Raw genomic sequence first — 27,907 nt, 5'->3', positions numbered from 1 at the left:
CATAGAAAAACGGGATGAGCATGGGCTCCACCGTTCTTTTTCGGCAGGGAGACACTGCCATGCACGTGAGCACGATGTCTAACGAGTACTCCGATATTTCACTGCCGACCGAAACGCTTTCACGTGAGTGTCTAGTTTCCCTGATGTTAGACTACATCGACTTGATTCTCTCAGGAGTCACGAGTGCCAAGTCTCAGATATTACAAACTGTTGTGCCAAATGCCAAACATCAAAAGCCAGCCAAGATGGCGTGATATGATTGGGCCCTGTTCATTTCGTAGAAATTTAGCTTTTACTGATTTATTACGAGAGTAAAACACTGTTCATTCACTAAGTCAGGATATTTTAACCACTAATGCAGCGGGCATAAGAAAAAATTAATGTCACAGGCATGCGACCATGCATAAACCAATGGCTCACGCAGATATCGTAACGCGGAAACTCAGTCAAATACGAGGCCTAAACTTGGAAATTGCATCTAGCGAGCACCCTGCCATTTACCGACAAATTAAATGAAAACAACCACAGTTCCTACAGAAGATCCATTGTATTGCTATCATGCCAGACACTAGGTTAAAAGCGCTTTTATCTGAATTTGTGCTGTTACCTCCATACAACAACATGAACTGAAATAACTCCCAAGGAGAAAAGAAATAAAATAAATTAATTAATAAAAAGATTACATTCTAGCTCAGTCATTTTCTCTACTTGATTTTCCCAATTATGGGTACGGAACTAGGGCAAACAATGAAGGATTAATACAAGTCCAATTATTCATAAATTAGCACAACAGAAAAGCAGGGGCTGGATAAAGGAACGGCTCAGAACCATAGCAGGACCTCACTAGGCATAGAAATTCTGCGTGAATTGGCCTTCGCTGCCACCAATGTGTTCAAACTCGGTCCACATTTTTTCACTGGTGCAAGGAACAAGGATCTGGTAGTCCCGAGTCAACAACGTTGATATAAGAGCACCGCAACTAGCACCCATACCTTGTTGTCTCAATAGGTGCACATGACGCTCATGAAATAAGTGAGCAGCTATCATCCGAGGAAGCATAAACATCCTTTCAAACGATGTTTGCATACTTATGGATGCTTGGTTTGATTGACATTACTAAAAATCAAATGTCCATAATAAATTGAAACATTGGTACATATATATTCCATCTTTTTGTGAACTGCCATGACCAAGTCAAAACAAAAGGTGAGCAGTACAAAAAGTGGCAATGCATCTCACAGATATGCTAAAACAAAACAAGAACAAGAGGACATAAACAGAGTAGTACAGTTTTAGGTTACAAGACTAAAAACAACGTAAGAACACAAGCACTAACAAATAAATGAAGTTGACAGGTTATATTACCTAGTTGACCAAAACCATATCATCTCCGGCAGCCTTGGCAGCAACAACAGCTTCCAATTGTCTCCATGCTGATTCTCGTTGCTCCTGCATTTCTTTGGCTTTTGCTTGTTTCTCCATGTACTGATGCTGGCACTCTTCAAATAGTTCACTGTCCATGTCCAAAAACATTTTGCGCACATTTGCAGTGAGACCATGAACTGCTTGATTCCAGTGGCTCTGTATATTCCTCTCAAGTGCTTCAAATATAATTGGAAATATAACACCACGATTTTGCGCTATCAAGCTTACAATGTGATCGTTGTTCCACAAGAACAAAGCGCGTTCAGCAACCTGACAAGCAAAATCAATAATCAAGCAAAAACATCAGAGATAGAGTAATCATGTATCACAAGAGCAGGAACTACCAACTTAATAAGATAGTAAAATACTTTCCAGAAATCAGATGTAGCAACATCAAGCATATTTTGTTAGGCAAGGGTATGTTATGACTGGCATCAGGTATAGTCGAAAGACTACGCGAGCATGTGAGACACACGACGTCGCTGGACGTGGGTCATGCGCACGTCCGCGGCAACTGAACGACACAAGGCAAACCATCTGGATTAGGAGTTCGATTGTTTAGATTGATATAACGCAAACTCTTGTATCAGGGAACAATTAAGCAGGACAACATCAGTCGGTGCCTCCCGCATCATGCTCTCTCTCTCTCTCTCTCTCTCCCATTCCGACGGCGCCTGCACAACGTGGCTCGTGGAAGCACCGACCAGCCACCACACACAATTACACCCCAAGATCCCTAGGCCCATGGCAACTCAACTAGTGAAGGACCACTGCGAAGTGCCAAGTAATCTGTACAGCAGCATGGTATCAACCATCTACGGAGTAGTTTTTTCAATCTATTTAATGCCAGCAATTGAAAACAGCACCAACCAAATTTCTGTCGCTCAATAAAAAAGATACAAGTACAAATGTGGATTTTTGCACTACTTCAAATGTTACATTGGTTATGCACTATTGTAGATGTGCCACCCATTTTTGTGGAAGAGGGTATCTGTGTGGTGGGATGGGTAAGGGGCTTGAGTGTATCATATACTTGTACAAGCTGGTTATCGACAAATGCAGCACTAGATAGGAAAAGTTAAGCAACAGAAGGAATAGGTCATAGGTCACATTACTCATTACCCACTCATCCATGAGTGGGCGCCTGGGTGCTTGTGTATGCCCTAGAAGATTTCACTTCAATTGAAGACACGGACCAGGAATATATTATATAAGAACTGTCAAGAGATTCAAGCCAAGATTATTTAACATACTACAGGTACCAAATATGCGATTTAAATGCAGAGTGTAGTACTGCACACACACAGTCAAACAATGTGACAATCCCAAAATAAACTGCTTAATGATAGCGCTTCCTGGAATTTATGAAAATTGAATTAAAAGCAAGTCCAATATGAATCTTCAGCTTTATGAATATATACTGAACTAAAAGAAGTCCAACATGAGATGTTATTTATTTGCAGAAATAACCTAGCAGGCCTAGATATATCCACACAAAAAAATGGTAATAAGGATAGAAAAAATCTGTACTTGGGCAAATTTCAGGAATGGAATGCAGTGGGTGAAAGAGTCATCATTGTAGACAGGGCGCAGAGATGCATGGTGAGATGGTAAGCAGAGAAAGGAAGTAACTCCATTGTTTGATAGGATGGTCCTGGTACTGGATCATCTAGGCAAGTTCACTTACCAACCAGAATATTACACATAGAAATGGAATTTCAATCATTTGTGCCAACAGTATAGCTCAAAAGCTTGAGTGTGGAATAAAAATGTACCGTTTATTTAGTCATCCAATAGCATAAATAAGCATTATAATGAAATTGAAATCAGCATGCTACAGTTTACTAAAATCAATGTGCTTAGCTAGAAATCAGCTCCAACAATAATCAAACTAAAAGAAATAGTGGTCAATTAGCATGCAGTAAACATCACTGTCCAGCATATGACACCCACAGAGCACTGATGTTCTTGAATGTTAGCAGCAGAGAGAAATGGTTGGACCCAGTACAGGAAAGTTGGAACATACACTTGTAACCATGGTTAGTAATATTGGATTTTCATTAGGCATTGTTGATGCAAAAGTGATCTGCAAACACAAAGGGCTAATACCCGAATCGATATCCAAAGCGTGCCAGTCGATTTGACCTGCTAATCGACAAGGATGAAGAAACGAACACTTTGGTCCTGACAACAGCGATACGCCCGGAAGTCACGGCCAAGAGGTGCTCACGCGGAACTCGAGAATCGTCGAAGATCGCACTGAAGCGATGCAGCTCGCCGAATCAATGAGAACTCGTAAAAAGAAAAATATGCAAATTGACGAAGTCGCCGAAAAGTAGATGTAAATAGGAGTAAAAGTTGGTTTTGATATTGATTGATCTTATCTATTACATTGCCCTTTACTCCATATTTATACCCTGATCTAAAGAGACACAACCAAACACAACTAGGACACCAATCCCGTATCTAAGGAAACACGTGACTCTTACACGAATCATAACCTAACAAATACAGAAAAGGAAACCAACTCCTATCTATTTCCCTGTCCGCCTTAATTACGATGGAAATCTCACTGTCCTCCTTCCCATCGGCATACTCCCTATTTCATCGGCAGCAGGCTTCAAGTCTTCCTTCATCGGCATACTCCCTGCTTCATCGGCAGTAGTCTTCAAGTCTTCCTTCATCGGCATACTCCCTGCTTCATCGGCAGTAGTCTTCAAGTCTTCCTTCATCGGCATCGACAACAACTCCTCCAACCTCATCGGCAACGCCCGAGTCCAAATCAACCTTTCCATCAATCATCACCAACTATCGGCAACCATTTTTACAAACTGGCTTTCATTGGCTATCAAAGTATTCAATAACTTTCCCCTTGCCGATTGATCCACTCCGATTATTTTGACATGTGCAAAAAACGGTGTCAACACATGCCCCCCAATTTCGGAGTATAAAACCATTAATGCTCCGAAATTTACTCCAGATAACGCTTGCCTTTGCCCAATTACCGTAACTCATTCTCCAAGCCAAAACTTGATTTGTTATCAAATCCAATCAAATCTAATCTTGATCCACGCACCTCAGTAAATATCGCACAATCGCCAACCACTCTTGCCTTGATTGAGATACCAAAATAATAACCCATCGGCAAGATCCTAACATGATAATGCTGCCATTTTAAGAATTAAAATATCATGTATCAATATCCCTTCCAAGTCATGATTGCTTGTTATTAACTCATCTGTACAATCCCCTGGTTATCGCGCGAATAGTTACCATATCCCCCTGCACCGCCTTGACCTATATGCGCGCGTCATAGAGATAAGTCCAAAATACCCTTATCCTGGCCGGCTTATAAATAGATTTCTCCAGAACCCTCATTTTCTATCTTCAGCCTCCAATCCTTGGCATTCTCTCTCTCCGGCGGCGACTCCGACGAACAACCACGCGACCTCAACCAACCAGAACCCTTCTCCGGCGCTAACTTCAAGTCCCCGGCTCGTATCTCCACCTTCCTCAAGACAATGGCCATCAACTTCGACGTCCCCGCGGTTCGCTCCACTTCCATTACCTTTTACTTTGATCTTTTTGCAAATTTATTCAGTTGGTGATTTTTCTTTTCTTCTGTCTTCTGGATTCCATAACCTTAGGAACTGCGCAACAAATTAGTTATCCCAACCGATCAGCCACACGTCCAATGCCTTGGACCAATGGGCAACCCAGATCCAACCGATCTGATCAACGCAGAGGTTAACAGAATCCCCTTTAGAGCCCAAAATTTCTCTCTGAACTTGTGGAAAGACACATTCCGATCTTGGCCCAAAACCACCAAAGGGTGGAAAGATTGGTATTTGAGGGTCAATAGATCGATGCAAGTATACTGGGCAGAGCGAAAGTTAGACCAATGTATCAGGCTCTCTATTGCCGATATGCAGAAAAATGAATCAATGATAATTGCAGCTGCTTATTTCTGGTCAGATACGACCAATACTTTTATGTTTGGACATGGCCCAGCTACCCCTACCCTTGCCGATGTCCACATGCTTACTGGCTTGGACATCTCAACTGCCGATGAAGGCTCCATTTATGGTAGAAAGCCTGAATATAGAGTGAATACCCGTAACATCGGCGGTTGGACAGGATATATTCAAGAATACCAGAAAACCGGGACACCTAGCCAGAGGGAACATGCCACATTCCTGAATATGTGGTTAGAAAAATTTATCTTCTGTGGTCGATCAGTAGGACCAACCAACGCCTTCCTCCCTGCAGCTGAACTTCTGGCTAATGGCGTAAGGTTTCCTCTTGGCCGATACCTTCTGAGCTCTACTTATCATCTTCTTCACCAAGTGTCTCAGAAACTCCTGCTTGGCGAACCCATCGGCAACCTGGGAGGCCCGTGGTGGTTCATCAACATGTGGCTGAATGCCCATATGCACAAACGTTTGCAATGGGACTTTTTTGCTCAACAATTCCCACGAGAAATTGCTGAAGATTATGTGCTCGGGGATGATGAATCGGCAACACGCTCACCCCTCAATTTTGGTGAAGCCATAATTGTCCTTCCTGGAACAGAAGCCAACGAAGACCAAATCGGCAGATTCTTTCAAAGCTTCTATAATGGCCTTTCTCGTGATCATAGGGCCTGGGTGCCTTACATCGACGAAGAAAACAGATTCCCCCTTCTTTTCAACTTTGCCGATGACACTCTGAATCAAGATAATGAGCTCATGATGGCTATCATCACTCCCAGGGCAATTCCAGTAAACACATTCGGCAGCGGGAAAAACACCAACATTACATATGAATTTTACAACCCATCGGCAGTATCCCGCCAATTGGCTTTTGGGCAACTGCCAATCAAACTCTGCTTTGCCGATGTGATCAAACCCAGGGAAACAATCACCTGCGGAACAGACTGGAACAAGGTAGTACAACTTTCTCCTGATGCCGATACCACAGATGTTGATATATCCACCTGGACACCAATATCTTTCATCACCGAGTCATACAAGCAATGGTGGCGAGAGTGGAAAGAGCAACTGTTCGCGACTTCTGCTCACACATATCGGCACATGATCGATTCTGAATATGCCATCCCTGACGACGCGGTAAGTTTCCTTGAACTCCCTTCTGCTTTTCTTTTCATTTATTAGTAACTGATTCCCTTGTAACAGGTTAACAACCCAGCACCATCGGTGAGCAAAAGTGGGAAACCCTTCAACCTCCGGCCTATTTCCCCAACATCGCCGATCGGCTACAACGCTCCCACCTTAGCCGCTTTGACCCACCAGAAGATTCGTACTAAGACCATCACTTCTAAGTCCAAATTGGCTACATCCAGGGCTACCCCATCGGCCGCTGCTACAACCTTGGTCAAAGCCTTTAAGGTAACAACCTTGTTTATTTTATTTTATTTTCACTTATGCCGATCACAAACTACATTAACCTTAATCATTAGGGGGTAAGAGCTGCTACGGGATCGTCATCGGCAATTCCGCCGATATCAAGCACCACTCCTTCAGAGGTAGCTTCTTGACTTTACATTTTATCTGTTAAATATCATATCTCACACTTGTTTTGCAGCAACAACTGGGCACATCGGCAAACGTACCAGATGCCCAAGCTTCACAACCAACAAGTGTTGATGCCCCCCAGCCAATCATTGCCGATGTCCAAGCAAAGCGCAAAGCTTCAACAGATACTGAAGCACAGCCAAAACGACAAAGGTCTATGCCGATCCCTGCATCTGCCCCAATGTCATCGGTCATCATACCTCAAGAGCCCACCACCGATGAAGTCACAGAAGATATCCCATCGGCAAGCTCAGCCGATCCACACGACATACTCCAGGTTGCTTCCTCCAGTCAAGCACAGGAAATTGCTTTGAAACAGGTAGACCGATCAACCTATCTGATTTTACAATACTCATACTTACCCCTGATTGATTTCCTTGTCTTTCTCTCAGGAACAAGATTCCCCGAACAGCCTGTTTTCCTTTGCTATTGACATTTCTGACGACGATGGAGAGGAAACAAGTTCTTCCCTTGCACTGGGAACAATATCGGCAGAGACTAAATCTAAGTTGGAAACCCTCCTGAATTTGCTACAGCAAGGTACCGCCCAACTGGTAGATGATTCGGACCCCGCAAAGGCAATTTTCAAAACAATTCGCGGCCAGGTCCCTGCCGATGTTGAAGAAATACTCTTCCCAGCAGCTCACTTAGAAAGTCGTCAACTGCAATATCAACGGGCTGCTCAGCGCATTGCCGATAGAGCAGCTCAAGCTCAACTTAAAGAGGAGATGCTACAACTGAAACAAATCGCTGATGAGAAGCACAAGGGCATCGTCAACTTGCAGACTTCGGGTGCTGCACTTAAGCAGAAAATCTTGGATCTATCGGCAAGGAAGGCAGCTCTATTGGCCGAATTGAAAGAAATCGATGCAGCCTTAACTCATGCTCAACAAGAAGAAAGCCAGCTACCCAATGCCGTCAAAGCCCTTCAGCAAGAAAGAGATATCCAAGCTCGCAAAGCTTTAGCCATGAAGAAGAAACTCAAGCCTGTGGAAGGTGCTGCCGATGATGATATCAAAGAAATGGAAGAAGCTGACCAGATTCACCTGCGTGCGATATTAGCTATCCAATCCTTGCTGAACGTGTAATCTTATTTATTGTATCGGCACTTTATGAGACATTGATACCCTTGCATAATTCTAGCCGATAGTACTGTTATCGGCACTTATACTTTTATGCATCTGTCCATATACTAGGGTAATATTTCTTTAAATATTTTCCATTTAACGCTCTGGGAAACACAACCCCTTCGAGGGTTTCTAAAATATAGGCATTACCAGGAATAGACTGATTTATCCGATATGGACCTTCCCAATTAGGAGACCACTTTCCAAACTTTGAACTTTTAGTCCCAATCGGTAAAACCAATTTCCAGACCAGATCTCCATCGGCAAACTCTTTTACTTTCACCTTCTTGTCATACCATCTAGCTACTCTTTTCTTATTTTCTTCAATGCTAACTAAAGCCCTTAACCAATGACCTGCCACATCTTCCAACTCATCTTTCATAAGAGTATTATACTCATCGGCTGTCAGCTGATTTTGAGAACGTATTCGTCTAGAGCCAACCTTAATTTCCCAAGGCAACACTGCATCGTGTCCATATACTAACTGATAAGGCGTTACTTTGGTTGCACCATGGCATGACATCCGATATGACCACAAGGCTTCATTTAATACTGTATGCCACCTCCTAGGATTTTCTTCAATTTTGCGCTTAATAAGTTTGATGATCCCTTTGTTAGAAGCCTCAGCTTAACCATTAGCTTGAGCATAATATGGAGAAGAATTTAAAATTTTAATTCCCATACCTACAGCAAACTCATCAAATTCTCCCGATGTAAACATAGTACCCTGATCGGTAGTGATAGTCTGAGGAATACCAAATCGGTAAACAATATGCTCTTTCACAAAATCAATCATATTGACCGATGTAACTTTTTTTAGAGGAATTGCCTCAACCCACTTTGTGAAATAATCGGTAGCAACCAGAATAAATTTATGTCCTTTACTCGATGGCGGATAAATCTGACCAATGAGATCAATAGCCCATCCTCGGAACGGCCATGGTTTGATTATAGGATTCATAGCCGATGCAGGCGCTCTTTGAATATTACCAAACTTTTGACACCCCTGGCATCCCTTAAAATATTTAAAACAATCTTCAAGAATAGTCGGCCAATAGTACCCATTCCTTCTGATCATCCATTTCATCTTGAAAGCCGATTGATGTGCCCCACATACTCCTTCATGAATTTCACCCATCAAGCTTTTCGATTCATCATTGCTAACACATCTGAGTAAAACTCCATCTATAGTTCGATAATATAATTCATCATCGAGGAGCACATATTTGGTAGCTTGGAACCTTATACGTCTCTTAACCTTTCTACCTGGATCCTTTAAATAATCGACAATCTCTTTCCTCCAGTCATCGGTATCAACTGCCGATGTTAGCACTTCCTGAATAGTCTGATACCCTGAAGCATGCTGAGCTAGTCGATTAGCTTCCTCATTATGCAATCGAGAGATATGCTCAAGACGAAAATCTCTAAATCCTTTCAATAATTGCAAACACCTTTCATAATACGAAATCAAGGCCTCACTTCGGCATTCATAAGTTCCAGCCAATTGATTTATAACTAGCATAGAGTCACCAAAAATTTCAACATCGGCATGTATCTCCTTCAGCAATTCTAACCCCTTTATCAAGGCTTGGTATTCAGCTTGATTATTTGTCGCTGTAGCAACAATCGGCAATGAAAACTCATACTTCTTTCCTTGAGGTGAAATTAACACAATGCCGATACCTGCCCCTTCACCACATGTGGACCCATCGAAGAAAAGTGTCCAGGGAGCAACCCCCAGAGAATCCACCGTGTTACAATGCTGAGTGACGAAATCAGCCATCACTTGCCCTTTAACTGCCTTAGCTGATTTGTAGCGTAGTTCAAATTCTGATAATGCTAAAATCCACTTGCCGATTCTACCACTTAATATTGGCATCGACAGCATATACTTGACCACATCGTCTTTGCATATGACCGTACATTCGGCAGATAACAAATAATGCCTTAATTTAATACAAGTATAAGCACAGACACAATTTCTCGATAGCCGAATACCTCGTCTCAGTATCCACTAATCTTCTGCTCAAATAATAAATAACACGTTCTTTCCCTTCAAATTCTTGAATAAGAGCTGAACCGATAACTGCATCATCAGCTGACAAATATAACCTAAAAGGCTTCCCATGTTGAGGTGGAACTAGCACTGGAGGATTTGATAAATATTTCTTAATTTCATCAAGGGCTAATTGCTGTTCAACTCCCCATACAAATTCCTGATCAGCTTTCAATCTAAGTAGTGGGCTGAACGCCTTGATCTTACCCGACAGATTAGATATGAATCTTCTAATGAAATTAATCTTACCGACCAAAGATTGTAATTCAGTCTTATTGGCAGGAGCAATTACCTTGTTAATTGCATCAATAGACTTCCTACTGATTTCAATGCCCCGCTGATGCACCATAAAACCCAAGAATTGTCCTGCCGATACACCGAATGCACATTTATTAGGATTCATCTTCAATCCATGCTTCCTTGTGCACTCCAATATCTTTCGCAGATCGGCTAAATGTGCTGTGATATCTCCAGACTTAATTACTACATCATCAATGTAGATCTCCACTAATGTGCCGATGTACTCATGAAAAATAAAGTTCATAGCCCGTTGATAAGTAGCACCGGCATTTTTCAAACCAAACGTCATGACTATCCACTCGAACAACCCCACATGTCCTGGACATCTAAAAGCAGTCTTGGGAATATCTTCCTCAGCCATGAATATTTGATTGTAACCTGCATTACCATCCATGAAGCTGATAATTTGATGTCCAGCCGCAGCATCAATCAACAAATCAGTAATCGGCATTGGATAGCCATCCATCGGCGTGGCTTTGTTGAGATTCCTGAAATCAATACAAACACGAAGTTTTCCATTTTTCTTATAAACAGGAACCACATTAGAGATCCACTCTGCGTATCGACATTGCCGAATAAACTTTGCTTCAATTAATTTAGTTATTTCGGCCTTAATGTCAGGAAGTACATTAGGGTTGCATCGGCGCGCTGGCTGCTGATGTGGCCGAAATCCAGATTTGATAGGTAACCGATGTTCAACTATCGATCGGTCTAACCCGGGCATCTCAGTATAATCCCAAGCAAAACAATCTTTATATTCTTTTAACAAATCTGTTATTCGCTGCTTACACTTAGAATCTAACTTAGCACTAACAAAAGTAGGCCTCGACCTATCACCATCACCGATATCTACTTCTACTAAATCATCTGCCGATGTGAACCCTTGACCTAATTTTCCATCATCGGCAAACCTATCCATTAAAACTCCTCTTCAGAACCGACTGCTTGGATCGGTGGAATTTCATAATCAGCAACTCTAAGGAACTCTTTTTCCCAAGCTTCTCCTGATATGCATTTAGTTCGCTCATAAGTATCTGATTCTGCCGATGCGATGATATAAGAAGAATCACCAGGGACGACTTCAATCTTATCCCCAATCCATTGTACGAGGCATTGATGCATTGTAGAAGGAACACAACAATTAGCATGAATCCAATCCCTCCCTAGAAGCAGATTATATGCACCCTTGCCGTTGATAACAAAGAACGTCGTTGGCAAGGTTTTGCTGCCGATGGTCAATTCAACGCATACTGCCCCTTTAGCCGGTGACACATTGCCTTCAAAATCTTTCAACATCATATCGGTTTTGGTCAAGTCTTGCTCTCCCTTACCAAGTTTCCGATACATCACGTAAGGCATAATATTAATCGCAGCCCCTCCATCAATAAGTACCTTAGACACAGGCTGCCCATCAACTCTGCCCTTCACAAATAAAGCCTTAAGATGCTGTCTCTCATCATCGGTAGGTTTCTCAAAAACAGCCATCATTGGATCTAGCGTTAGCTGAGCTACTTGATCAGAGAAAACAACTTCTTCCTCATTATCAGATAGTGCCAGAAACTCCATCGGCAACATGAATACCATATTAACATCTGCCGATGGACCCTTATTTTTGTGTTTTACCTGCCACTGCTGATGACCAGGCCTTTCATTGGAGGAATTTTCCTCCTGGTATAAATCCTCCTGACGCTCACGTTGCATCCTCCTCCTTTGCGTCTTTGTCAGACCCTCTGGGCACCATCGAGGAAACTTGGTTTTCCAAACCGGCTGATAACAAGTCCTAGTTAGTTCTACGCGACGTATATTAGGGTCCCTGTAGAATATCTCCTCATCGGGAACTCTTGCGTTTGCCATCTCCTCAAGCTCCTCTTGATTTCTTGGAAAATATCCAGCGCGTTTACCAAGCCTCTCATGTACACTAAGTCTGCCCCCCAGCCGATCATGCACTGATGCCCTACCTCTGATCGGCTCGTTGATAGACAATCCCTGATTACCACGTTGAAACCTCCTTTCTGAACGATTGACTCCGTAATAACCATTACACTCAGGGCAATTTTCAACAGTTGGCAATTTAATACCTTCTTCCCAGCAATGGATGAAGAACGGACATCTCCAATGATCTTTATGTCGATTCCACTCTTCCTGACGTCTCATTTCTTGCTGTTGCCGATATCGGTCATTACGTTGACGCCAACCCTCCTGCTGCCTTCGATGAGTAATCACAATGCCAGGTCGAGGAGGTTTTTTGGAACCACTGCTTTCCCCTAGCAAACCCTTACTCTTTGCATCATCGGTAGTTATCCGATGTTGGGGGTCTACTGACGCGTTTTTCTCAGCAGCCTCTGATGTCAATACCTTGGTCTTTCCTTTGGCATCCAACATATTTGCTGGAAAAGGGTGTTGATCAATTTTCATCGGCTTCTGGGTCTTGGAAGTACCAAACTTAATTCTCCCAGATTCAATAGCCGACTGTAACTGTTGCCTGAATACCTTGCACTCATTTGTACTGTGTGAAGTTGCATTGTGCCACTTGCAGTACAAAATCTTCTTCAACTCTTCTGCCGATGGGATCACGTGATTAGGTGACAGCTTAATTTGGCCCTCTTGAAGCAGAAGATCAAATATTTTATCGGCCTTGGTGATATCAAAGGTAAACTTTTCTGGCTCTCTTTGACCAAAGGGACATGATATCGGCTTTTTATTCTTAACCCACTCAGCTAAGCCGATAACTGGTTCTTCATCAGAGTCAGAATCTCCTACATCTTCAACAAATGATACCTTTTTACTCCAGTTCTTTTTAGGTTCAAAAACCCTAGTATCTTGATCAGAAATCCTTTGCACAAGATGACTGAGGCTTTCAAATTCCTGAGAAGCATATCTGTCCTTAAGATGTGGCAATAACCCCTGGAAAGCCAAATCGGCAAGCTGCCGATCATCCAGCACCAGGCTGTAGCACTTATTTTTTACATCTCGTAGCCTTTGTACAAAGCTCTCTACCGATTCATCATTACGCTGTCTCAATTTTACTAAATCGGTAAGCTTCTTTTCATGGATTCCAGCAAAGAAATACTTGTGGAATTGTTTTTCTAGATCAACCCAAGTAATAATAGAATTTGGTGGCAATGAAATGAACCATGTAAATGCTGATCCAGACAAAGATGATGAAAATAATCGAACTCTTAATTCATCTCTGTTAGCTGCCTCTCCACATTGAATAATGAAGCGATTGACATGTTCCATTGTCGATGTATCATCTTGCCCAGAGAATTTAGTGAAATCCGGTACCTTGTACCGATTTGGGAGAGGAATTAAATCGTATGCAGGAGGGTATGGGGTCCGATAAGAATAAGTATTGACCTTGGGCTTTATCCCAAACTGATCCTTCATAATCTCTGCTATCTTATCGGCCCAAAAAGCATCAGCCTCCTGTTGACGAACTGGTTGAATTTCTACAGGAGGTGCCTGCTGACATCCTTCCACATATCTTTGTGGCCCACGATCTCCAGCAATCGGCATATTTGCCGCTACTTGTGGTCCATTAACCTGTTGGAAAGGATTCATCGGCTGGGCTGCCGATGCTTGATTCTGGAAACCAGCTTGCATATGACCTTGTTGAATCCCTGCAACCTGCTGATTTCGCTGAACTGTATGTTGAACAGGTAACTGTCCTGACCAATCATTATTAGAACTCATCGGCACAAAACTTACCGATGGCTGGTAATTTGCTGATATTGTTGGATAATTATAACTGGTTTGAGGCATGAACTGAACCCCAGTTTGACTCATAGCAGGGGCTTTCTGCTGCATCGGCAGTACGCTCACCGATGGACTTGAATTGAATGTTTGAATCATAGGCATCTGGAAACCTCCTGGAGTTGGTTGTACAGAAGTAGTTGCGGCATATTGAGGCACTTGAGCCATCGGCGAAACGGCCGATGATATAGGCGCTCTTGCTGCTGCATCAAATACTTGAGGTAATCTAGGATTGAAAGCAGATGACTCTGGAGGCATGCCATATCCCCACCAATTAGTAGGAATCTGGTTATTCTGAGACACAGGACCTGACATAGCTGATGCCGATAGATCTGTATTAAGTTGAACTCGCCCTCCTGGTAACACCTGATCTGATTGTATCGGTGTAGATTGTATATTAGGTGAACTTGCCAATACTGGAGGGGAAGTAACTTCTGTACCCACAACGGCCGAAGGAGCCGATGGAGTTTTGACAGATGCCGGCTCTGGTTGATGATAGGCAGGCCCAACGTAATGCGGTGCCGCTTGTCCTTCTTTGAGAGTTCGAACCACAGCATTATGAACAGTATTGGACAGCACATTGGAATGATTAATCAAAGCATGATTTACTGCAGAATTAACCATCTCTTGAAGTTTACCAGGATTGGAGTCAAAGGTAACCTGCCGAGGCAACGACAAATCTTGCTTCTGGATGACTTGTCCACTCTTGTTCAAGCTAAACGATCTCAGACAAAGCTGCTTGTATTCTTCTACAGCCTTTTCCATAGCCTGCCTCTGTTCTTCCTTGAGATCTTCTTCTGATACTGCGATAATGTTCCCTGGATCGATCTCGGAGTTGAACATATTGGTTGAAGTGTCCCACCGGGCGTGCCAAAAGATGTGTTGATGCAAAAGTGATCTGCAAACACAAAGGGCTAATACCCGAATCGATATCCAAAGCGTGCCAGTCGATTTGACCTGCTAATCGACAAGGATGAAGAAACGAACACTTTGGTCCTGACAACAGCGATACGCCCGGAAGTCACGGCCAAGAGGTGCTCACGCGGAACTCGAGAATCGCCGAAGATCGCACTGAAGCGATGCAGCTCGCCGAATCAATGAGAACTCGTAAAAAGAAAAATATGCAAATTGACGAAGTCGCCGAAAAGTAGATGTAAATAGGAGTAAAAGTTGGTTTTGATATTGATTGATCTTATCTATTACATTGCCCTTTACTCCATATTTATACCCTGATCTAAAGAGACACAACCAAACACAACTAGGACACCAATCCCGTATCTAAGGAAACACGTGACTCTTACACGAATCATAACCTAACAAATACAGAAAAGGAAACCAACTCCTATCTATTTCCCTGTCCGCCTTAATTACGATGGAAATCTCACTGTCCTCCTTCCCATCGGCATACTCCCTATTTCATCGGCAGCAGGCTTCAAGTCTTCCTTCATCGGCATACTCCCTGCTTCATCGGCAGTAGTCTTCAAGTCTTCCTTCATCGGCATACTCCCTGCTTCATCGGCAGTAGTCTTCAAGTCTTCCTTCATCGGCATCGACAACAACTCCTCCAACCTCATCGGCAACGCCCGAGTCCAAATCAACCTTTCCATCAATCATCACCAACTATCGGCAACCATTTTTACAAACTGGCTTTCATTGGCTATCAAAGTATTCAATAACTTTCCCTTTGCCGATTGGTCCACTCCGATTATTTTGACATGTGCAAAAAACGGTGTCAACAGGCATAGTGAGTTCTGGAGTATGAGATGCGACTTTGGTGGAGTTGAAGGTCAAGTAGTGCCTAGAAGGATACCTTTCGGTATCTGGGATCGATGCTACAGAGGGATGGAGATATTGATGCGGACGTTAGCCATAGAATCAAAGCAGGGTGGATCAAGTGGCGACAAGCTTCTGGCATTCTCTGTGACAAGAGGGTACCACAAAAGCTAAAAGGCAAGTTCTATAGAATGACGATTAGATCGGCTATGTTGTATGGAGCAGAATGTTGGCCAACAAAGATTCGACATGTTCAACAACTGAGTGTTGCAGAAATGCGTATGTTACGATGGATTTGCGGTCACACAAGAATGGACCGAGTTCGGAACGATGATATACGTGATCGCCTAGAGGTAGCACCAATTGAAGAAAAACTTGTCTAACATCGGTTGAGGTGGTTTGGCCATGTCCAAAGGAGACCGCCAGAGGCACCAGTGCATTGTGGAGTCCTAAGTCAAGCTAAAAATATGAGGAGAGGTAGAGGAAGACCGAAATTGACATGGGGGGAGGCAATAAAAAGATATTTGAAAGATTGGGATATACCTAGAGATCTATGTTTGAATAGGAGTACTTGAAAAACAGCTATTGAAGTGCTTGAACCGTGACTTAGGGCTCTTGGTGGGTTTCAACTCTAGCCTACCCCAACTTGCTTGGGACTAAAAGGCTATGTCGTCGTCGTCGTTGTTGTTGTACAGTGAGTTCTGGAGTCAATCTGATATAAGAAATGTTACAGCCAGGGAAGATATTGACAACAGCACGCTTTGTTTCGGTAGGACAGGTTTAGGTTTATATATACTAAAAAGATTATTGCGACACATGGGTCAATATTATGAGGCCATACCGCCCCAAGGACAAATTAGCTACACACATATATTAACTAAAAAAACAAAATAATGAAATCTGGAGAAAAAATTGCAAGTCTTCTTGCCAAAAAAAAAGAAAAACTACGAAATCATTATTACCAACAGCGAGTGGTCCAGCTATTTTAACTTACTTAACTTATCTACCGCTAGACTTAGGTGCCTAAAAATAGAACAACAAACAGTTTGGTTGCCTTATTTATGATTTTGCAAACCATGTAAATTGAAGAATGGAATGATAAACGGATGGATACACTCCTTATTTTCTAAAATTTTCAGTGATAGATACAGAAATATTCTATAGTAAAAACTACAAATAATGATGCATGTTGCTAGATAAGGGAACCGGTCTTGTCAATACCACTGAAATATTTGGTACCTATGAGTAAGATCCCACAGAACAGATCAATTCGAAACAACTTATTTATCAACTGCTGTTAAGGGACAAGACTATCTTAGAAACACTAGCATAGATATCTCTGAACATGCCCACAACAAACAGTTTTCACTGGGAAACCAGTCTTGTCTAATAGCTTGTGTTATCTTATGCATGTTTTAACCTTTCCCATGACTTTCTCCCAGATCAGCTGTCATGTGGGGCCACGCCTATACAAGGAAACGGCGCGCCCGGGATGGCCGCAGAGCCACTGAGGATCTGGGCGCGGTCACCATGCAGGCAGGCGCGCCAGCTGAGATATGGTGTGATCACCCAGCATGCAGGTCAGGAAGAAATGGCAAGTAGATAGAAGGAAATAATAGCCGATCAAGGCCTTAGAATTAGGAGCAATTAGCTCCAATTTGTAGTGTCGAATGGCCTATATATGAGAGTCAGCAGGATGAATAAGAATCCAACAAGAATTATTACCTAATCTCTCTTCTTCCTCCAAACCAACTGGAGCTGAGGGGCAAAACCTCGCCCAGCTACCACAGGTCGCGGCTACGAACTCCGTAGCCGGGGTCCTGCTAGTCTCGGACCTGACGTCCTTGACAACCTGGTATCACGATCCAGGCCTTCCTCGCCTAGCCGATCATCCTCGCCTCCGCTGCCGCTCCGAGCTTCTTCTGCCCCACCCACCCCTCACCAAGCCGCTGCCATGGGAGACCGGGAGGCCACCCTCCAGGCTACTCTGGACGCCCTGGCCGCCACCCTCAAGTCTCTGCAGGCATCAGTCGATGCCAACTCTCAGGCGATCCAACGCCTGAACGTTGCCCAGTCGACGTCGTCTTCCTCCGGCAACAAGTCCACCACAGGGGAGCACCACCAGGACCGGCCGCCACGATTCCAGAAATTGGATTTTCCGCGGTATGAAGGCAAATCCGATCCGCTCATCTTCATTAATCGCTGTGAATCCTACTTCCACCAGCAGCACATCATGGAGGAGAAGGTTTGGATGGCCTCCTACAATTTGGAGGAAGGTGCCCAGATGTGGTACATCCAGATACAGCAGGACGAGGGAATTCCGTCGTGGCGCCACTTCAAGGACTTGTCGCACCTGCGCTACAGACCTCTGCGCTGGAACCCGCTTGATCAATTGGCTCGATCAATTGGCGGCGTGCAAGCGCACGGGCACCGTCGTGGAGTACCAGGATCGCTTCCAAGCACTCCTCCCTCGCGCGGGTCGCATGGACGAGGAACAACGGGTCCAGCTCTTCACCGTGGGCCTCCAACTGCCGCTCAGCTTCGACGTCGAGGTGCATAATCCGCAGTCCCTCGCCGGAGCTATGAGCCTGGCGCGCAAGCTCGAACTGCGGGAGCAGTACATGGCGCCTCCACCTCGCGCGGCGCCCGCAACACGTCTTGCTCTGCCAGCGCCGCCCGTGGACACCACAACCGCCCCAGCCACAGTCACCGTGGAGGGCTGGCCGGTCAAGCGCCTGACCCAGGCCAAGCAGGAGGAACGCCGTCGCTTGGGACTCAGCTACAACTGCGACGAAAAGTTCGGCCGGGGGCACAACCAGGTCTGCAAGCGCCTTTTCTTGCTGGAGGGCGTTGTGGAGGACGATGAAGACGTTGAAGAGGGCGCCACCGAGACGAGCCCCCACTTCTCGCTCCACGCCATCGTCGGCGTCCACTTCAGCGACACGATGCAAATCCAAGTCGCGCTGGGCGACACGTCCCTCATCGCACTCCTCGACTCTGGATCGACCCACAATTTCATCTCCGAGGCAACCGCACAGCGCACAAAACTTAATCTGCAGCACCGTCCTCATCTGACGGCCACGGTGGCCAACGACGAGCGCGTCTCCTGCCTGGGCATCACCCGCCAGGCCACGCTCACCATCAGTGGCGACACCTTCGCCGCAGACCTGTTCGTCATGCCTCTCGCCGGCAACGACGTGGTCCTCGGCATGCAGTGGCTCGCGTCGCTGGGGCCAATCCTCTGGGATTTCTGCGCGCGGACGATGACATTCAAATAGCATGCGCGTGACGTCCGCTAGCACGGGATGGCAGACCCTGCCACACCCGGCCTCCGCGCAACTACTGCCAACGCCACCCTACTGGACGAGTTCCTCGACTCCTCCGACGTCTTCGCCGAGCCCCACGGGCTACCTCCTCCTCGCAGCCGAGACCACAGCATCATCCTCCTGCCAGGATCGCAGCCCGTGGCTGTCCACCCCTACCGGTACCCGGCGACGCACAAGGACGAGCTGGAGCGGCAATGCGCCGCCATGCTGGACCAGGGGCTTATACGCCAAAGCTCCTCGGCCTTCTCTTCCCCGGTCCTCCTCGTCAAGAAGGCCAACGGGTCGTGGCGTTTCTGCGTCGATTACCGCGCCTTCAACGCGATCACCGTCAAGGATGCTTTTCCCATCCCAGTGGTTGATGAGTTGCTGGACGAACTCCACGGCGCCAAGTTCTTCACCAAGCTGGACCTTCGCTCGGGCTACCACCAGGTCCGCATGTGCCCCGCCGACATCGCCAAGACGGCGTTCCACACACACGACGGGCTGTACGAGTTTCTGGTGATGCCGTTCGGGCTGTGCAACGCTCCGGCCCATTCCAAGCACTGATGAACGACGTCCTGCGCCCTTTCCTTCGCCGGTTTGTGCTCGTGTTTTTTATGACATCCTCATCTACAGCTCATCTTGGGCGGATCATCTCTAGCACCTCCGTGCCGTCCTCACCATGCTGCAGCAGCACCGACTCTTCGTCAAGCGTTCGAAGTGCGCTTTTGGGGTCGCCTCCATCTCCTACCTGGGGCATGTCATCTTCGAGGCCGGCGTCGCCTTGGATCCCGCCAAGGTGCAGGCGGTCCAGGACTGGCCCCAGCCCCGCTCGGCGCGTGCAGTACGGGGCTTCCTTGGCTTGGCGGGGTACTACCGCAAGTTCGTCCACGACTACGGCACCATTGCGGCTCCCCTCACGGCGCTGTTAAAGAAGGAAGGGTTCCGCTGGACTCCCGACGCCACCGCGGCATTCCAGGCCCTCAAAGCCGCGGTCACCTCGGCTCCAGTTCTGTCCCTGCCAGACCTCGACAAGTCGTTCGTCATCGAGTGCGATGCGTCGACCCACGGGTTCGGGGCAGTGCTCATCCAGGAGAAACACTTGATCGCCTACTTCAGCCGGCCCGTCGCGCTGCGACACCGTTCCCTCGCCGCCTACGAATGGGAACTGATCGGTCTCGTCCACGCCATTCGTCATTGGCGTCCGTATCTTTGGGGACGTCGCTTCCTGGTGCGCACGGACCACTACAGCCTCAAATTTCTCCTCGACCAGCGCCTCGTGACGATCCCACAGCATCATTGGGTCGGCAAGCTCCTCGGGTTCGACTTCACCGTTGAGTACAAACCTGGCGCTACGAACACGGTGGCTGATGCCCTCTCACGCCGCGACATTGAAGAGGGCACTGTCCTCGCCATCTCCGCGCCTCGGTTCGACTACATCGAGCGCCTCCGACAGGCTCAGGACACCAATCCGGCCCTCGTCACCATCCGGGACGAGATCACTGCAGGCACCCGGGCGGCGCCGTGGTCCCTCATCGATGGCATGGTGACCTATGATTCCCGCCTCTACGTTCCGCCGATGTCCCCACTACTGCCAGAAATCATGACCGCCGTGCACGAGGACAGCCACGAGGGTGTGCAGCGCACCGTGCACCGCCTCCGCCGCGACTTCCACTTCCCCAACATGCGCCGCATGGTCCAGGACTACGTCCGAGCTTGCCCCACCTGCCAGCGATATAAATCGGAACATCTTCATCCGGCTGGCCTGCTCATGTCACTGCCGGTCCCGAAGGCAGTCTGGACCGACATCGGTCTGAACTTCGTGGAGGCGCTGCCGCGCGTCGGGGGAAAATCTGTCATCCTGGCAGTGGTGGATCGTTTCAGCAAGTATTGCTACTTCATTCCCCTGGCTCACCCGTATTCTGCAGAGTCAGTGGCCCAGGCTTTCTTCACCGACATTGTTCAACTCCACGGCATGCCTCAGTCGATGGTGTCCGACCGCGATCCGGTGTTCACTTCCAAGTTCTGGAGGGAGTTGATGCGCCTCATGGGCGCCAAGCTGCACATGACAATGGCTTTTCATCCGCAATCTGATGGCCAAACGGAGGCAGCCAACCGCGTCATTGTCATGTACCTTTGCTGCTTCACCGGCGACCGGCCTCGTCAGTGGCTTTGCTGGCTGCCGTGGGCGGAATACATCTACAACACGGCCTATCAAACTTCGCTCCGCGCCACGCCGTTCCGGGTGGTCTACGGCCGGGACCCACCTACCATTCGGTCCTATGAGCCGGGCGAGACTCGTGTCGCTGCCGTCGTCAAGAGCATGGTAGACCACGACGAGTTTCTGGAGGACGTCCGCTACCGGCTTGAACAAGCCCAGGCGGTACAAAAGCTGCACTACGACAAGCTGCACCGGCACGTCTCCTACGCGGTGGGCGACTGGGTTCTACTCCGTCTACGCCATCGCCCGGCCGCCTCACTGCCCCAGGCGACCACAGGGAAGCTGAAGCCCCGCTTCTTCGGGCCGTACCACGTCACCGAGCTCATCAATGAGGTTGTCGTGCGCCTCGCCTTGCCGCCGCACACTCGGTTGCACGACGTCTTCCACAGCGGCCTCCTCAAGAAGTTCATCAGTGATCCGCTAGCTACACCGCCACCTCTCCCGGTCATCCACAACGGTGCCGCTGTTCCGGAGCCCGAACGGGCAGTGCGCATCCGCCTAGCTCGCAGCATTCGATAGGTGCTCATCCAATGGAAGGGCAAAACCGCGGCCTCTGCAACCTGGGAAGATGTGGACTCCTTCCTCCACAAGTACCCGACGTTCCAGCTCGAGGACGAGCTGCTAGTCGAGGGGGGGAGAGATGTCATGTGGGGCCACACCTATACAAGGAAACGGCGCACCCGGGATGGCCGCAGAGCCACTGAGGATCTGGGCGCAGTCACCATGCAGGCAGGCGCGCCAGCTGAGTATATGGCGTGATCACCCAGCATGCAGGTCAGGAAGAAATGACAAGTAGATAGAAGGAAATAATAGCCGATCAAGGCCTTAGAATTAGGAGCAATTAGCTCCAATTTGTAGTGCCGAATGGCCTATATACGAGAGTCAACAATAACAACAACAACAAAGCCTTTAAGTCCCAAACAAGTTAGGGCAGGCTAGAGTTGAAACCCATCAAAAGCAATCAAGGTTCAGGCACATGAATAGTTGTCTTCCAAGCACTCCTATCTAAGGCTAAGTCTTTGGATATATTCCATCCTTTCAAGTCTCCTTTTATTGCCTCTACCCAAGTCAGCTCTGGTCTTCCTCTGCCTCTCTTCACGTTACTATCCTGGCTTAGTATTCCACTACGCACCGGTGCCTCTGGAGGTCTCCGTTGCACATGTCCAAACCATCTCAACCGGTGTTGGACAAGCTTTTCTTCAATTGGCGCTACCCCTAATCTATCACGTATATCATCGTTCCGAACTCGATCCCTTCTTGTATGACCGCAGATCCAACGCAACATACGCATTTCCGCGACACTTAGCTGTTGAACATGTCGTCTTTTCGTAGGCCAACATTCTGCACCATACAACGTAGCAGATCTAACCGCCGTCCTATAAAACTTGCCTTTTAGCTTCTGTGGTACCCTTTTGTCACATAGGACACCAGACGCTTGCCGCCACTTCATCCATCCTGCTTTGATTCTATGGCTAACATCTTCATCAATATCTCCGTCCCTCTATAGCATTGATCCTAAATATCGAAAGGTATCCTTCCTAGGCACTACTTGACCTTCTAAACTAACATCTTCCTCCTCCCTAGTAGTGCCGAAGTCACATATCATATACTCAGTTTTAGTTCTACTGAGTCTAAAACCTTTGGACTCCAAAGTCTCCCGCCATAACTCCAGTTTCTGATTCACTCATGTCCGGCTTTCATCAACTACCACTACATCGTCCGCGAAAAGCATACACCAAGGAATGTCCCCTTGTATGTCCCTTGTGACCTCATCCATCACTAAAGCAAACAAATAAGGGCTCAAAGCTGACCCTTGATGTAGTCCTATCATAATCGGGAAGTCATCCGTGTCTCCATCACTTGTTCGAACTCTAGTCACAACAATGTTGTACATGTCCTTAATGAGCCCGACGTACTTCGTTGGGACTTTATGTTTATCCAAAGCCCATCACATAACATTCCTTGGTATTTTATCATAAGCCTTCTCCAAGTCAATAAAAACCATGTGTAGGTCCTTCTTCTTCTCCCTATACCGTTCCATAACTTGTCTTATTAAGAAAATGGCTTCCATGGTTGACCTTCCGGACATGAAACCAAATTGGTTCATAGAGACCCGCATTATTACTCTCAAGCGATGCTCGATAACTCTCTCCCATAGCTTCGTAGTATGGCTCATCAACTTAATTCCCCGGTAAAGAGTCATCAGGATGAATAAGAATCAAGCAAGAATTATTACCTAATCTCTCTTCTTCTTCCTCCAAACCAACTAGAGCTGAGGGGCAAAACCTCGCCCAGCTACCACGGGTCGCGGCTACGAACTCCGTAGCCGGGGTCTTGCTAGTCTCGGACCTGACGTCCTTGACATCAGCTAACATTTGACAATTGACATAGTTAACACCAAAGGTTGTACTAGCAATCACTGAGACAAGAACCGATAGATCTGGCTCCTTATAGATAGTGATGGTACATTCTTCCAGAACTTATGGATGGTACATTTACAGTTTACAGGTCCAGTGCAGTGTGGAATGCGAGTAATCTCTCCTCTGAGGACATAGTACAATATTTAAAGAAGTAATTGCACAGTATCTTTGAAGTATTTCAAAGTTCAAACACATTTTCATGCTCCAGTTGATTGCTGCAAATGGCAGCTTGTACTGCTGAAATATCTCATATTGAATCCAATATTTGCATGCTTCTACTGCTAAAAGCTGCAGATAATACCCAACTAAAGCTATTAGGTAGCTTAGCTATGCAAAAAGGAAATAGAAGCCAATAAAAGCTGGATACACTGACATAAACCAATAACATGAGGAAACAAAAAGGGAAAGGAAGATTGTATGCCACCCCTTTCTATTTAAAACCAGCTTAGATTCTTCCATCCCATAGCATCTGAGTTCTGTAACATATTGCAACATTGCAAGTTGCAAGACTAAAAACTTATCAAACATATGTGCTCAACTGTTATGAATATCGCTAACATTTCATGACTCCATAAATTCTTGTGATCTAAAGGTGCCTTTGAGTGATGCTAGCGACTAAATTACCAAAGAATCAAAATTACAAAAGAGTAACCCTACGGAATTAGAGCAAGTGCCAGCTTCGGATATATCTATGTTGCAATAGCTATTTTGCCAAGAAACATCAAACAATGGCCATTTATCCCGTGAAAGCTATTATGCTGGAAACAATCAATTATCACCTGGTGTGTTCCACTGTATCAGAAAGAATGTTTTTCTGACCAATAACAGGAGAAGACACTGATGAAAAAGAAACTGTAAAAATGATGAAAACATTTCTTTATCCTGAGATGCAGTTTCTACCTTCCCAGATCTGATCGTTCACACATGGGCTACGGTGCCACTGTGTATGGGTGGGCAGGGGTTCGAGGGTTTTGGGCCTGTTCTGCTTCACTGATGCTGCAGCTGCTGCCACCGTAAGACATAACACTGTAGCAAAAGTGGGTTTTGGCTGCTGCAGCGCTGAAAAAAAGTTCAGCCAAGAAGGTCTTCTTCTTAGCAAAATGCCCAGGGACTGTCTTACCCCCCGCAGGTCAAGTTTTTACTTCCCATATCAGAGGTAGATCCCTAAACAGCCTAGCATCCAAGAAGGGCACGAAACCTATACCTCCAGGAGTAAGCTATAAAGGGGATCAATGAAGGCCATACCAGAAGTACTAGTGCAAAATGATAATTCTCAAAGGTGTCCTACTGACTCAAAACTCATTCGCGTACACTTAGGGCGTGATTGGTTGCTTTGGTGAGGGGGAGCCGGGATGGAGAGCCGGTGCAGGATGGTGAGATGCATGCTCAAACAGTGCACTCAGTCGTGTTTGGTTGTCTTTGTTGTTGGCTCAGTATGAGATGACATCTTGTTTGGTTGCATGCATGGATGTGAGTTTTGAGTGTATGACACATGGGTCCTGGGCCATGCGTCGCACCATACCATCCCGGCTCGCATGGGAAGCCCGATTTCTGCGTACGCTGCGAGCCTGCACCAGGGGCCTCAAATGCACGGTCCGGTACATCGATTTCGTTCGGCACATAGAACCAAACACAGAGAGAGTGCATGACATGGTGCCAGATGACGCTTTGGACGGCTCCATCAGGGCTACCAATCACGCCCTTAATGGAACTTTTTATGCTAGGTTACAAAAATATCTTGCACAAAGCAATGCATCTCATTTCACTTTTTCCTATTAACACTGCCTTGTATAAGAGTTTTGGGGCGTGTTTGGATGAACGCTGATGGCTGCCATGCCAAAATTTGGTCGTTGACCAAGAAAACTGATGTATGGATTCCTACTATATTTTGGCCTGCCCCAGCTCACGAGGCTGAAGCGCGGTTCATTTTGCCGCCGATGTGCAGCCAATTTCCGGGCGGCCGATTTGGCCACCAAGATTTGGCCGGCTGAAATTTTGGGCAGGGCACGATCACGCAGCAACCAAACACGCCCTTGTTTTCCTCAACATGCAAATAGTGATTTGGAACTTGCAATGAGGCATATCCACTCAAAAAGGCATATCTCGGAACATATGGAGCTCATTTGACTAAAAAACAAAACTTAGAAGTGTATGCAGGCATGCTGATGACAATATACTTAACCAGAAGCCAAAACATCAATTAAAGACATACCTGGAAGTGGGAACTGTTAAGGCATCGGCCAATCTGCTTAAAGAGTGGCACCATGCACCGCTGGAACTCTGCAGGCTGTGTTATCTCGAGCACTTCTTCAAGCTCCCCCAGAAACACCACCTCCTTCTGGCAATTTGTGACTGGCCAGTACTTGAGCAGACCCCTAATCACTGTATCTGCTAATTTGTAGTCCTTCTCAACGAACTGAACAATACAATAGGACAGCTGCTGATGGTAGATCGCAACAGATTTAGGCTTGTGCAGGGGGATGAGAGCACGGGCAAGGAATAGCTTGTGCTCCTCCTTCATTGGCAAGGCAAAGCCATTAATGATGCTTCCAAGGATCTCAAGGAGCTCCCCTATGCCATTGTGGCGCTGCGTCTCAAAGATGAAGCGGTAGAACACATTGTTGATGGCCTTGCGGATGAATGGTCGGTGTACCATGAACTTGCCATAGATTCGGTGGAGCACGGTCTTGAGGTACTCCCGCTCACGCGGATCCTCGGAGTCAAAGAGGTCGAGGAGGCGGAGGACGAAGGCGTGGTCCACATACCGCTTGGCGACCTTGGTGTCGGTGTCGGGCGAAACAACGTATCGGAGAAGCAGGTCATACACGAGCTGGAGGTGTGGCCAGGAGGGGTCGAGGTATGGCTCCTCCTCCTCGTCGGGCGCAGCGCCGGGGTCGATCGCGGCGGCGGACTCGTGCAGCGCGGGTGGCAGCGGGCGGAAGATGTTGGCAGAGATGGCGGCGACGAGCGCCTCCTGGACTTGGTCCGGGAGGCGCGTTTGCGCGTTGGCGCCCGCGGCCTGAGCTGGAGCCTGCACGTAATCGACGAGCTCGAGGAGCGCCTGGCGTTTGGCCTCCTTCTCCCGCGGGTGCTTGAGCGAATCCGAGAGGTCGAAGACCGTGGCGACGAGGCGGAGCTTGCGGAGGAGGAGGCCCGGGCGGTCTGCGGCGGCGACGTCGCGGAGGAGCGGGAGCGGCTCGAGGAGTGGCGGCGACGCCGCCCCTGCCGCCTGGTTGGTCGCGAGCGCGGACGGCGCCACGTGCGGCGAGGTGGGCGAGGACGGCGAAGGCGCTGTGGCCCGGGAGGCGTGGTTGACGGTGACGGGCGCGGCTCCCCCCGCGCCGCCGCCGCCGCCGCTCCCGGAGGACGACGAGGGCGCTGCGGGGCGCGCGGCGGGCTCCGCGCTGTCCCCGCGCGCACCCTTGCGGTTCCCCCTCTTGATGATCTTGTTGAACATGGCGGCGGCAGCGGCGGATTGGGAGGCCGGTGGCGGTGGATCGGCCGATCGATCAGGCGACGAATTCCCTCCTCGCTCGTCCCTCCGGGATTTGGGGATTTGGTGGTGACGGGAAGGGGAACGCTGTGGGGGCCCAGGTGGAAGGGAAAGAACAGTGTGGAGGTGGGGTCAGCCGGTCAGGGGCGGCGAGGGCAGGGGAGGAGGCGGCATGGCTCTCCGCTGGCGATTTGGGAGACGAGTGGAGATGGGAAAGGGGATCAATGGGGAGGAAGAAGGGGAAGGCTGAGGAGGAGGAATGGGGATTTTCTGATCCATTTTTGTATTTTTTTTATTTTTGTATTTATGGTAGGCGTTACTTTTTTATTTTTGGAGTTATTTGAACAGTTTTTTCATTTCAATGTCCGGATTAGGACGAATGAGACAAAGTTATCGCTTTATCGTTCTGATCGCGTGATTTATAAGTCTATTTTTTTATTCAATAAATAGTATTTTTTTCT

General features: G+C 47.1%; 2 protein-coding genes across 2 annotated transcripts; one reads left to right on the top strand and one right to left on the bottom strand.

Annotated features, from left to right (window-relative positions):
• Nucleotides 1-543: 543 nt before the first annotated feature.
• Nucleotides 544-27,704, bottom strand: LOC136521684 (serine/threonine protein phosphatase 2A 57 kDa regulatory subunit B' alpha isoform-like). Its single transcript, XM_066515444.1, has 2 exons — nucleotides 26,166-27,704; nucleotides 544-1,695 (listed from the first exon to the last, which is right to left on the bottom strand). Exons 1-2 carry the CDS (start codon nucleotides 27,408-27,410, stop codon nucleotides 1,366-1,368), a joined length of 1,575 nt encoding a protein of 524 aa, XP_066371541.1. The 5' UTR covers nucleotides 27,411-27,704; the 3' UTR covers nucleotides 544-1,365.
• LOC136521677 (uncharacterized) lies at nucleotides 3,658-8,022 on the top strand. Its single transcript, XM_066515435.1, has 4 exons — nucleotides 3,658-6,533; nucleotides 6,600-6,812; nucleotides 6,884-6,949; nucleotides 7,009-8,022. Exons 1-4 carry the CDS (start codon nucleotides 5,133-5,135, stop codon nucleotides 7,429-7,431), a joined length of 2,103 nt encoding a protein of 700 aa, XP_066371532.1. The 5' UTR covers nucleotides 3,658-5,132; the 3' UTR covers nucleotides 7,432-8,022.
• Nucleotides 27,705-27,907: the final 203 nt, after the last annotated feature.

The sequence above is a fragment of the Miscanthus floridulus genome, chromosome 2 (genome assembly GCF_019320115.1).
Source record: "Miscanthus floridulus cultivar M001 chromosome 2, ASM1932011v1, whole genome shotgun sequence".
Lineage (NCBI taxonomy): Eukaryota > Viridiplantae > Streptophyta > Magnoliopsida > Poales > Poaceae > Miscanthus > Miscanthus floridulus.
This window is presented reverse-complemented; position numbering and strand designations above follow the sequence as displayed.

Coding starts and splice junctions, on each gene's coding strand:
- LOC136521677 (XM_066515435.1), top strand. CDS start 5,133: ATGGGCAACCCAGATCCAACCGATCTGATCAACGCAGAGGTTAACAGA. Junction 6,534..6,599: donor ATGCCATCCCTGACGACGCG/GTAAGTTTCCTT, acceptor CCCTTGTAACAG/GTTAACAACCCAGCACCATC. Junction 6,950..7,008: donor CAAGCACCACTCCTTCAGAG/GTAGCTTCTTGA, acceptor CTTGTTTTGCAG/CAACAACTGGGCACATCGGC.
- LOC136521684 (XM_066515444.1), bottom strand. CDS start 27,410: ATGTTCAACAAGATCATCAAGAGGGGGAACCGCAAGGGTGCGCGCGGG. Junction 1,696..26,165: donor TTAACAGTTCCCACTTCCAG/GTATGTCTTTAA, acceptor TTTGCTTGTCAG/GTTGCTGAACGCGCTTTGTT.